Source organism: Lolium rigidum, chromosome 1 (genome assembly GCF_022539505.1).
Source record: "Lolium rigidum isolate FL_2022 chromosome 1, APGP_CSIRO_Lrig_0.1, whole genome shotgun sequence".
NCBI classification, from domain to species: domain Eukaryota; kingdom Viridiplantae; phylum Streptophyta; class Magnoliopsida; order Poales; family Poaceae; genus Lolium; species Lolium rigidum.
The window spans coordinates 304,536,168-304,549,077 of record NC_061508.1 but is presented as its reverse complement, the minus strand read 5'-3'; the positions used below and the strand labels follow the sequence as shown (position 1 = coordinate 304,549,077).

Genomic DNA, 12,910 nt, shown 5'->3' with positions numbered 1-12,910 from the left:
GCGTAAAAAGCCGTAATATCGCAGGCGCACCATTAACGTGGCCCAGAAAGCTGTCGTGGTAGCTGACGGTTGGGCCCAAGTGTGAAGGGCGCAGACGCGTGGGCTGACTGGCATCGGGGGTTCGCGGAGACGCATTTGCGACGCGACTCTAAAAACGTATTGTATATACCTGAACTCTGAAGAAAAGTATGTACTGTCTGAACTCTGAATACTAACGTTGAACCAAAAAACGAGCTACAAAACGCACTTCGGCTTAATTACCACCTTTACACTCTTAATTAATAATAAATTATCTTACGCACTTACTAGCTACATTTTACAGGCACAACAAGAACACATCGAAACTGAAATAGTTAACACATCCATGCGGTAGAACAGTACAAACTTGTAGCGCCACGATAGGAACTGTTACGCCTGCACGCGTAGCTAGCCAAGTAAGCTAGCAAACCATGTGCAGACGGGCCTGGGCCGGGCTAGTGCCCGGCCCCGACCTTGTTGACGAGGGCGAGGGCGTTGCTGGTGACCTGGGCGACGTCGACCACCTTGCTCCGGATGGCGGCGCGCGTGCGGGCGTCCACGCCGCGGGAGAGCCCGTCGAGGCAGGTGTTCTCGTCGGTGAGCGCCGCGCTGCACCAGGTCTGCACGTTGCTCAGGTGCCACCTGAACGCCGGCGTCCCGGCGCGGCCCAGGCCGCCGCTGAGCTCCTTCGCCGCGTCGCGCAGGTGGCCCACGCTGTCCGCCATGTTCTCCAGGCAGTCGCGCGCCGGGCTGCTGCCCTTCTTCGGCCCGCCGGCGCTGCCGCGGAGTCCGGGCCCCACCAGCCGCCCCACGTACGCCGACGCCGACTTGGCGCGGTCCGCGCTCACGGTCAGCGCCGCGCGCGCCAGCTCCTGCGGGCTCCGCGGCGGCGAGTTGCCGGCGGCGCCGTACGCGGACAGGCTCTGCACGCACACCGACGGGTACTGCGTCGCGCGGCACGACTTGCGGATGAAGTCGGTGGCTGCCGGGGCGGCCGATGCCGCGGCCGCGGCGGCGACGGCCAGGAGCAGCGCGGCGAGGAGGGGAGGAGCGGCGGAGCGAGCCATTATTGAGCTCGTCTCTTGAGGAGGAGTACGGACAGAGTGGTGTGGGTTGGTACTGGCTCTCTAGTTGGTTGTGTTTTGTAATGACCAACATCTGTGTCCTTTTATAAGGACGACGAAAAATAATTCTGCAGATATTGTTATTTTTACCAGTTTGGATCTTGCATGGATAAAGACATTTGCACGGCTAATCAGAAGAAAATTCTAGAAAAGTCCTGTAGGTTGCTATTAATTAAATGTGTAAACCATTTTGATGGTGTGCTCCTTTGCTTATCTATTTCTAGAAAGGTCCCGTAGTATGCTATTTATTAAATTTGTAAACCACTCTGGTATTTTCTTTTCTTATTTATTTTAAATGCAGTTGTTATTTCTAAGTTGCTGGAAAAAGCTATTATTTGTAAGTTGATACAACATGAAACCTAAAATTGCAGAAAATATATTTTGCAACCATATGGATATAAATACACACACTATCATGCAATACTCGAACTGAAGTGACTTTACATCCATAATAACTTTTCTTCTAAGTTTGGTCCTTACATGGATGAAGACATTTTCATGCCAAAGAAGAAAGTTCCAGAAAGGTCTTGTAGTTTGGTACGTATTAAATGTGTGAACAATTTTGGTCTGGTTATTGTGGTGTTTATGTTAATTTTAGAGGCTGCATTTCTGGTTCAGCTTAAATTGTTATTTGCAAAAACAAGCCGCACAACTCTGAAAATTTTGAACTTTGATGTTTGCGATGGTTAACATGATCGAAAAGTGCACTACCAATAGTACAAATTTCATAGTGCTTTTCCAAATTTGCACATAAATTGAACAACAAACAAATTAATTTAAGAAGATCTCAACTGCATGAAAAGATATGTCGTTAAAACTGAGGTGTACGCTCAATTTTTAGATAATGAACATGTAAAATGGTAGCAATTCACGTCTCTACACGTCTCTAGAACTTGTGGAGGACCGCGCACGGAGAAAATATGGCATTGTTAGGGTTGTTCCCATAACAAATGCTAACAGCTAAGTTAGTACTGTACTACGAGTAAAGGACGTTGAATGAGTGTTCACGTGGAGGGCAGAGGAAGTAGGGCCGATGGTGGACCATTCTGTTGAGGCGTGATGCGAGACCTATATGGCTATCTTCATCCGCAAGGAACAAAATTATTGTGCCGATGATTACAAATGGAAGCGATAAATGCATGGAGTACCGTGTAAAATATTAATGAAACTCTGAAAATGCTGCACCCGCCAGTAGCTAGCTGAAAATGCATTGTTTCGTATGGCCTAATGTTTGGTCCACACTCACTGAGTGACTCACACTACCAAAGCTGGGTTGGGTCGGCAGCACCTAACAATGGTTTTTCAACGCTCCTTTAACACCACTTCTCCACCTATTAGGCCGAGCTCATTAGTCATCATCGTACGCCGGTAGTTACACAAGCACTCCTGCCGGTGAGTTCATTAAATCATAAAAATAAAGTCTATTTTAGACCTTGAATTTATATGGGTGCTCGGGGATAGAACCCTGATATCAGCACCCTAAACTTACAGATCCCGGTTATTTCCTATATGACCCTCGTTTCCTCCAGGATTTGCAGATGTGGCAGCAGTAAACTCTGGGACCGCTGACTCCGAAAATCTAAATAGAGAAACCTGCAGGGCTTTTTTTTTTGCGAAAAACCCTGCAGTTCTTTGTGCAGGCGACTGCGAGCATTTGATTGAGCATAGCACGGACACGCACACCGTTGTCTTTGCAAACCAATGCCGACTTGCACTACACGCTCATCTAGACCACGGACTTTCCCGGCTCATCATGGACCCGCCGCCCGGCGCAACAGAAGAAGAAGAGATCGCCGCGTGCAAGCCTGCTTGCGTGCGCCGTCCCGGTATGTCCTCGAGTGGTGTCTTCCCAAGATCTTGCCATGGCTCTGTGCAACGCGAGTCCACGAAGACACGATCCGTGGCGCCTAGACTTAGCTCTGCAATGGTGCTCCATGAAGACTCGGTTCGAGAAGCAGGATGCCATCGCCGGCACCATTTCCACGAGGACTCGGTCTTCCCAAAATAGAACATAATTTCCCTCCCCCACATGGAAATGGCCCCTGCCAAAGAAATCATCCTTAACATTCATAAGCCCTGTCCAAAAGGGGGAATCCCTCGGTTTATTTTAAACTTGAGCTAGAGTTTTTTGAGACAGGTATTTATTGCGTAACAATTCTTGTCACACCCCCTCTTCATAAAGTAACTTAAACAACCACTTGCTGAGTAAACATCAGCCGATCACCATATGATAGTAACTTACTTGCCCAACAACCAAGTTTGGTCTCAAAATGGCTTTCAACGGGACACCACTCAGAAATTCGCAACTTCCTGTAATGTATAGGAACCCCCAAATACTTGAAAGGAAGATAACCATATTCACAACCCAATAGTTGTTTGTACTGTTCCTCTTGATCTTTGGCTTTCCCAAATCAGAAAATCTCTCTCTTGTGAAAATTAATTTTTAACCCAGATAATTGCTCAAACAAGGACAATATTAACTTCATGTTTATTGCTTTCTCTAAGTCTTATTCCATGAACAATATTGTGTCGTCAACATATTGCAGAATTGATATTCCGCTTTCTACAAGATGAGGAACTAGAATACTCACCTAACCATCTTCTTTAGCTCTTGCTATTAAAACAGCTAGCATATCTGTAACTATATTAAACAATATCGGAGACAACGGATCTCCCTATCTTAAACCCTTTTGAGTTTGGAAATAACGACCAATATCATCATTGATATTTATTCCCACACTTCCCCCTTTAACAAACTCCTGAATCAAATCGCGCCACAAAGGTGTGAATCCCTTCATTCGCAAATCTTGTTATAGGAAAGGCCATTTAACTTTATCATAGGCATTCTCAAAGTCTATTTTAAAAATCACACCTTCCATCTTTTTCCTATGTAGCTCATGGATAGTTTCATGTAGCACCACCACCCCTTCTAAAATATGTCTTCCCTGCATAAAGGCTGATTGCGTTGGACGAACCACATTTTCTGCAATGTCTGAGATTCGGTTGGTTTCTACCTTTGTAAAAAAATTAAAACTTACATTTAGAAGATATATAGGTCTATATTGTTGTATCTATTCCGCATTCTCTTTTTTTGGTAGAAGCGTAATGACACCAAAGTTCAGCTTAAACAACTACAAATTACTGGTATGCAATTGATAGAATATTGCCATCATATCCCCCTTAACAACCTCCTAGAAGCGTTGATAGAATTCAACTGGAAAAGAAAACCATCAGGTCTTGGAGCCTTATTTAATTCCATCTAACAATTAGTCTCATAAACCTCCTTCTCACAGAAAGTGGTTGTGAGAATTTCATTTTAAGGGTTGGAAAGTTGCGGTAAATCATGATTTGTTTCTTTAGATAAAGAAAAATTTGATGGTATTGGATCGTCAAACAAAGTCTTGTAATATTTCGTAATACAAAGTTTAAGATTATCTTGTCCCACTATGGTTCCTTCCTCTTGTTCAAGCTAATTTTTTTTTATTCTTTCTATGTTTCCCATTTGCAATCAAGTGGAAGTATTTTGTATTGTTTCCTCCCTCTTGAACATGTTTAACTTTCACTCTTTGAGACCATTTTGTTTCTTCATCTCTCCTTAATTTTGTTATTTTCTCATTTGCCTTTCTTAAAGCATCCCGTTCCTCTACCTTTAGAGGACCGGCTTCAGCCTTAAGTAGAAGCTCATCTATAATATATCATAGTCTTTCTTTTTCTTTTTTATATTTACCCCTCTGTTTTTTGCCCATCATCTTAAAACCTTCTCAATGTCTAATTTTATTTTGCTAAATATCCAAGGGTGTGGCCATTGCTGGGCATGTGCAGCTGGCGAGTACAGCGGTGAGCTGGAGGAGGAAGAAGCTCCTCCACCTGATGGCGTCGCCACTATCCGGATTGCGAGCGTCTCGCCGCTGCTCGCGGCAGTACTGCTCAGAATCAGGGAGGGTTATTTGTGAGACGAGAGATCGAGAAATGAAAAATAAATAAGGAGATATGACATGTGGGCCATAGATTGCAGCGATAGGAAACTGACAAGGGTGCAGAAGTCAGCGATCGTCCCATTTGGGAAGGACATAAGTCCAACATTATACTGGGAATCGTAAGTTTAGGGAGGTGATTTCTGGGATTAGGAGTTTGAGGTGAGTTTGATGCTTGATGTGAGCACCCTTTATGAGTTTAAGGTTTATTTTATACTTTACTCAAATCATAATCAGTTGAAACAGCTACTCGGTGAAAATCCCTGTCCGTCGCCTCGCTCCCAGACGACCCCTCCCCCCTTCGCCACCAACCGGGGTCGCTGCCGGTCAAAGCCCGTGGGGCATCTATCGCGGGTTAACCGCAGGTGTGACATCTCTTCATCACGGCTGGGCGGTGGGTGCGGTGCGGCAGTGGTTGTGGCGCCCTCTGGTGAGGCTGCAAGCGACCGGTGTTGCCCGCGCCTGATCTGGGTCAAAGATGGGTTGGGTGGGATGCTTTCTGCGGTTGTCCGGTCGGTGCATAGCACCGTCCTGTCTATTGTTGCTCTGCTCCCATGGTACTGGTGGGTCTACAACGCCATCGCGATCTCCCTCGCCAATGTGTTGCTTCAGCTTCGATGGTCGGCGATCAGGTGGGCTGCGATCTAGTCCCAGGTCGGTAAGGGAGGTGGTTGGCATGCGGCAGCGATGATCATTGCTGCGGCGGGGAAACCTTCAGTCTTGTACGTATGTCGATGGCAGATGCATCGCGGTTCAGAAAGTGTCGTATGTGCTTGGACTTGTGCGGTTGCCGGTGAAAACTGAGACGAACTATGGCGATGTATGTTGGCGTCGTTACCTGGCGAAGGCATCGGTTTTTTTTTTGCATCTGTTGCTTCATTGCTTGGGATTCTTCGATGAAAACTCTTGATCCGAAATTCCTTGGTCGGACGTTGGTGACACTTTATGTGATATTGATACGTCTCAAACGTATCTATAATTTCTTATGTTTCATGCTACTTTATTGATGATACTCACATGTTTTATACACATTATATGTCATTATTATGCATTTTCCGGCACTAACCTATTGACGAGATGCCGAAGAGCCAATTGCTGTTTTCTGCTGTTTTTGGTTTCGAAATCCTAGTAAGGAAATATTCTCGGAATTGGACGAAATCAACGCCCAGGATCTTATTTTTCCACGAAGCTTCCAGAAGTCCGAAAGGGAAACGAAGTGGGGCGACGAGGCGGCGACACGCCAGGGCGGCGCGGCCTGGGCCCTGGCCGCGCGGCCCTGTTGTGTGGGCCCCTCGCGTCGCCCCTAAGCCTACCTCTTCGCCTATAAGAAGCCTTCGTCGATAATAACTCCAGTACCGAGAGCCACGATACGGAAAACCTTCCAGAGACGCCGCCGTCAATCCCATCTCGGGGGATTCAGGAGATCGCCTCCGGCACCCTGCCCGAGAGGGGAATCATCTCCCGGAGGTCTCTTCATCGCCATGATCGCCTCCGGATCGATGTGTGAGTAGTCCACCCCTGGACTATGGGTCCATAGCAGTAGCTAGATGGTCGTCTCCTCCTAATTGTGCTATCATGTTAGATCTTGTGAGCTGCCTATCATGATCAAGATCATCTATTTGTAATGCTACATGTTGTGTTTGTTGGGATCCGATGAATATTGAATACTATGTCAAGTTGATTATCAATCTATCATATATGTTATTTATGTTCTTGCATGCTCTCCGTTGCTAGTAGAGGCTCTGGCCAAGTTGATACTTGTGACTCCAAGAGGGAGTATTTATGCTCGATAGTGGGTTCATGCCTCCATTAAATTTGGGACGAGTGATGAGAAAGTTCTAAGGTTGTGGATGTGCTTGTTGCTACTAGGAATAAAACATCGATGCTTTGTCTAAGGATATTTGTGTTGATTACATTACGCACCATACTTAATGCAATTGTCTGTTGTTTACAACTTAATGCTGGAGGGGTTCGGATGATAACTTCGAAGGTGGACTTTTTAGGCATAGATGCATCTTTGGATAGAGGTCTATGTACTTTGTCGTAATGCCACTGATTAAATCTCATAGTACTCATCATGATATATGTATGTGCATTGTTATGCCTTCTTTATTTGTCAATTGCTCAAGCTGTAATTTGTTCACCCAACATCTGTTTATCTTATGGGAGAGACACCACTAGTGAGCTGTGGACCCCGGTCCTATTCTTTACATCTGAAATACAATCTCATTGCAATTGTTCTTTACTGTTCTTTGCAAACAATCATCATCATCCACACTATACATTTAATCCTTTGTTTTCAGCAAGCCGGTGAGATTGACAACCTCACTGTTACGTTGGGGCAAAGTACTGTGATTGTGTTGCATGTTCCACGTTGGCGCCAGAATCCCTGGTGTTGCGCCGCACTACACTCCGCCGTCATCAACCTTCAACGTGCTTCTTGGCTCCTACTGGTTTGATAACCTTGGTTTCTTACTAAGGGAAAACTTGCTGCTGTGCGCATCACACATTCCTCTTGGGTTCCCAACGGACGTGTTAACTACGCGCAATCAGCCATTCTCCGTCTTGAGGGCAGCATTAACGAAGCTCATTATGGGTGGAGTGGTATCTAAAGGTATGAACGGTGCACCCTCATGGAGCCCTTTGAGGCTATCCACGATAGGCCACCTCGCGTGCGTGGGTTGGGCAGTGGCTTGGCTTCGTCTCTGAGAATTGGGCCACGTGTCACTTGAGGATTGGTCCGGCCCAAAATATCTCTCACAGGCCCAATTAAACCAATCAACACGAGAGAACCAACCCTATCCCAGTCTTCCCCAATCCCTCTCGCAGCCGCCGCCACCACAGCTCCCGCTCCTCGTGGCCGCCTCCCTAGCTCCCGCTCCTCGCCACCGGTCTCCTCTCCGGCGAGCTGTTGGCCGCGTCCTCCCGCTCATCAAGGCCAAGGACGAGCTGTGGGGGTTTGGTGCTAAACCACAAGGTCCTCGCCGTGGCGGCCTCGGCTCTGGCTAGCACTGACGCGCTTGCCTCGGTGTTCGTCGGCTCCGGCGAGGCAGGGATGCGGGCATCGGCTGCAGCCGTTCTCAACATCAAGAATACGTCCACCTACAGGTCTGTAGCACACCCCTCTACCTATCAGCACACTTTTCCTCATGTTATTTAAAGAGGATTTTTTTTTGCTTCCCAAAGTCCTCTGAAAACAGATCCGCAGTATGTAGGATCTTGCATCTAGGTAAACCATCACGTTCCTATTTATATGTTTTCATTAATAATCATCACGTCTAAAATGTTCCCTCGATTTTTTTGATGGTCATTACTCTCGAGAAAAGCTAAAAAACTAGGTGACTAGATATTTTAGATCATCCGGTCTAGATTTAACCTGGCTGAACATCACGTTTTGGTTTCCGGATCCGTTTCTATTGCTTACATAGTGTTTGATAAAGTGATCAATTAGCTCATGTTTCATCTCCAGGTAAAATAAGATGCCAGTATATTTTCTCGGTTACGGTGGCCGATTAGCTAACGTTTAATCTCTGCCTTCTAAATTTTCCTTGCTGGTTTATTTGGCATTCCGTTCAGACCATCCATTGCTTTGTCGATGTTTGATATTAGACATTTTTTGTGTTCTCATGCAGGTGCTGTTGTGCCCCAGGGTTGTTCTTGGTGGTGATGGCCTGCTAATTATTTGACCAAGAAATCAATTTAACAGGAAGTTCCTGGTGGTGGCTACCTACGATTCGATACAAAAATCATGTTTTGCATACCGAAATATTGTGTGCTGGTGAAGGTAAAATTTTGGTTTCAATAGTGGATTTTCCATTATATGTCGCAGCAATGTACTTTACTAGAATAAGCCAACTGCATGGTTGTAATGATTTTGGTGACTCGGATTATTTGGATATTGAATGTCCTTTTGCTACAAAGAATTCAAGTAATATTTTCCATTAATTTATTATCTTGCTTTAGTTTATACCTACACAATGGGCTTTGATGCTTTGCTAAATTATGGATTTTTTTCAGTAATAAGATACTTGTTTCATTTTTTCCAGCGCTAGATGCGGGTCAATTATAATCGCATGGGACTCCGAACTCACGGGTTTATCTCTCCCTACTAATCCAGGTGCATCTCCATAGTTGCCCTCCACAATTTTATTTCATAAAAGGTCAAGGTCAAGGTAAAAGTGCAGCCAAACTCCTATCTGATTTAGCCCCTAGAAGCTAGAACATCTCATCTTTGCTTATGCAAATCTGGTTTGTCTATGACTAGGTGTTCGATTAAAATCCTTGCTAAGATATGTTATATTTATGCTCCACCGTACCAGGATGTTAAGGAGAGAGATTTCATGTGAGCTTATATTCTATACTTCTATCCCTTCTCACTAACAATGAATGTGTTGTTCTTCCTGGTTCACCTAGGCATGAAGCACAATTATCCCTAGAAGCTTTTGGGAATGTCTTGGCCAATACAGGCTGTGATAAGATGTGTGACTAACTATGTCCAGAAGTTTTCATGTATCTATTGAAGTATTTATCATATTTATTTAATTCTAATATCTTTCTGTCATGTGCAGTATCAATTTGCTACAGATTTTTCCACTTCAACTGTTATGCAAACCTTTTTGGCTGAGGGAATATTTTGGAAATATGTGCAGTCAGGTATCCTTCCTCTTTATATATTCTCTCCACTGGTGCAATTTTGAGACTTTTGAGATCATAATATGACTGAGACTCATAAGTCATAACACAAATATGTTTTTAGATATTCAATAATAGTTAAAGCTCAGATGAACATCTAAGGACAGAGGTTTACATCCATTCGGCGGGGAGGTTCTTACTACGACAAGGATATTCCCATGTCATTAGAATCACTTTTTTGGCATTCATTAATTAGCACCTCGTATTTCTAATTTGGCTTAACTATCTGCTACTCTACGGGCGACAATGATTTCTCTGTACCTAGCTAGCACATTTCATTAATTCCCTGGCTGCAGTTTTTGTTTCTTACTTGCAAGTGTCATCGAAAGCGCCCCTCTGGTAAATTAGCAACTGTATTGAAATCATGGAGCTAAGCATGTATTGGCATACCAGGATGCGCGTATAAGAGTGCTTTGATAATATTAGTTGAAGTACGTGGTCACCATTAGTTATTGGACCAACTTTTTTAGATTGGTAACGTTACAGTTCCTTGTCGTCTTATTCCTAGGTTTTAGTTCTTATTGTTTTTCTAAATTTAATTTTGAGGGTTGATGTCAATGTTCTAAACTTTGTACAGGTTCATCAAAGAGAAGCGAGGAAACCAAAGCCAAGGAGACACGCCACTGATTAGCATGTGCGGGAGCATGTCTCCGATTGCTTGACTATGATTTTGTATTGTATGGATTTCCTCTTCATGTATTATTCTATGTCGAGTTCGACAAAGTGTAGCATTGCACTGGTGGTGTATATGAAATCTGCAGCAGGTATATGAAGTTTACTTGGCTTAAAGATTTCAGATTGTTGACCTTTTGCAGGCTATCAGGTACGTATCCTCCCCACAAAAAGGAACATGCAGCTATTTGATCTATGAAAGAAAGCACATTATGAGCTCCCTTTTTTTTTTACAAAAGTTTCTTAGTAGAAAGAGTTAAGGAAATTGGTTAATCATAGTTCATTGGCTGAACCGATAAAGATGATTTGTTAAAACAATGTCCATGCATAGATGAATCATCCTCCGTTGATCATGGTCTTTAACCTCGCTTCTGTAATGTGACAAGCTACGATTGTGCATAGTGAGATAGCAGCCTCTTTCTTAGTAGTTGCCTAGATATTTTAATTAATTACATTAAGCGAACTTTGCTTTGGTTCCCTTTAAAAATAGCTGATGTATCCATCTATTTAATTTTCTGTATTTTTTTTGATCTTTTGGTTCAGGAGAGATAGGGAAAAGTATCAGAATTGAGTTGTTTCCTGAAGTAAATTAGCCGAGCGGGCCTCACCTCGCGTTCCTAAAGTAGTTGATAGTAGTTTCAAACTTGCTTAAATAATACTTTCTAGAGATTTAGGATGTACTTTTTGAGTCTCGGTTATAAAAAATGACAGTTTATTCAAAGGAACTGAAGCAAGTCTTTACGAGGTGCGGGAGAATCCTTGAGGAGTTGATGCACAAGGTCTTCTACGAGAATGAAAAGAAGAGTATACAATGACCTACATGCCTGGATAGCAAGATATAGGTAGCCTTTTCTCTTTTTTTGCATCACTACATACTATCTTTCATTAATTTGTTTATGCAGTTCACTATTTGTCTACGGTTCACTGAAATTACTTATTTTTGGTTTATTGCTATAGCCGGCATGTGCATTTTATGGCTACCAACTTGCATCTAGATAAAGTCAAACTGAATCCAGTAGCATGTTTGGTTGGTGTCTTGTGTGTGATACGCATGGCCTGGGAACTGCATGTGTGTCGTTGCTGAATTTTGCACTTCATTGTTAGCAAGCTATGGTCTCTGTGTTGTTTAGTTTTTTACTTTGACTTTTCAGTTTCACCTTATTCATACGGGCGTAATGAACAAAATTCAGTGTATTAGGCAAACTGAATCTAAAATTCAGAACACTATAAGTTTTTTCTTTAGCATAGAAAAGGAATTCAGAGATGATTTATGCAGCTAGGCACATGGAAATCAAATTTTCCTCCCATGGTTCTATATCCGCTACAGGTGTCCGCCCTTCACCAGGCTCCTCTTTGTGCTGTATGTCGACTCGGAGTTTCTACCCAGCCTAATTGAGATGCATGAAATCCATTAGTGTTGTATTTCATTCGCATAGCATGATTTGAGCACATCAATACTATGTGATTCCAGACTCCAAGAGATCCTTGGCTGCGAATGTGTTGACTTCAGATTTCTTAGAGTTGCTTTCTCAGCGCTTCACCTAAACGACATATCATATCTTCATTAATAGGTTAGATTCTCGCTGTGTTCCTCTTTCCATTTTCAACTACTGAATTTACTGCATATGGTAGTGCTAATTAACACCTCTAGATTTTTTTGATGGTAAAATATTTGTTCTCGCATTAATTCCCTTTGTTCTACCAACTGTTGTCCATGCAGATCTAGGATTGCGGTGCTACCGGATAGGACTAACTTCACACATTATGGTGTTTTTGGCAAAATGACCAGCATAGCTAATGTAGCTCTTTCCCCAGTATTCTGCATTGCTTAGGTGCAATCTTTAAGCCCTTGTGGCTTGAGATTTTATCCATATATTTATTTAAAGGAAGAGGTGCAGAAGCAGCAGTAGTAATTCTATGGTAACCATCGCACAGTAATATACCTATAATCTTTTTAATGGGTACAATATAAAAATATGACCCTTTGATCTCCATACGAGTAAAGTTATTCAGCTTTGAGTTTTAGTATGCAGCCACTATTTCAGTTCGAGATTTTATCCATATATTTATTTAAATGAAGAGGTGCAGAAGCAGTTGTTAATTCTATAGTAACCATTGCACAGTAATATACCTATAATCTTTTTAATGGGTACAATGCAAAATTATGAATCTTTGATCTCCGTATGGGTGAAGTTATTCAACTTTGAATTTTCGTATGCAGCAGCTATTTCAGTTTGAGTGGTTTGGCTAGATGGGACATTGACTTCACATCGTTGTAACTATTTGAGTTTGACTGTGCACTTTTGTTGACAGGCAATTGGACAAGTACCTGACTGTTGTTGGGCCGACCGCACCTGATTGGGTCCTGTCCGTAAGCACCACCCCTTTTAGAGGTGAGATACTCATCTTTAGAACGGAGAAACGGCAAAA

General features: G+C 43.4%; 1 protein-coding gene across 1 annotated transcript; it reads right to left on the bottom strand.

The window, feature by feature from the left end:
* Positions 1-231: 231 nt before the first annotated feature.
* Positions 232-1,085, bottom strand: LOC124684054 (21 kDa protein-like). Its single transcript, XM_047218460.1, has one exon. The coding sequence runs from the start codon at positions 1,083-1,085 to the stop codon at positions 474-476; it is 612 nt and encodes a 203-aa protein (XP_047074416.1). The 3' UTR covers positions 232-473.
* Between the last annotated feature and the right edge of the window lie 11,825 nt (positions 1,086-12,910).

What these genes read in the sequence shown, in the direction of transcription:
- LOC124684054 (XM_047218460.1), bottom strand. Translation starts at nt 1,085, where the DNA reads ATGGCTCGCTCCGCCGCTCCTCCCCTCCTCGCCGCGCTGCTCCTGGCC.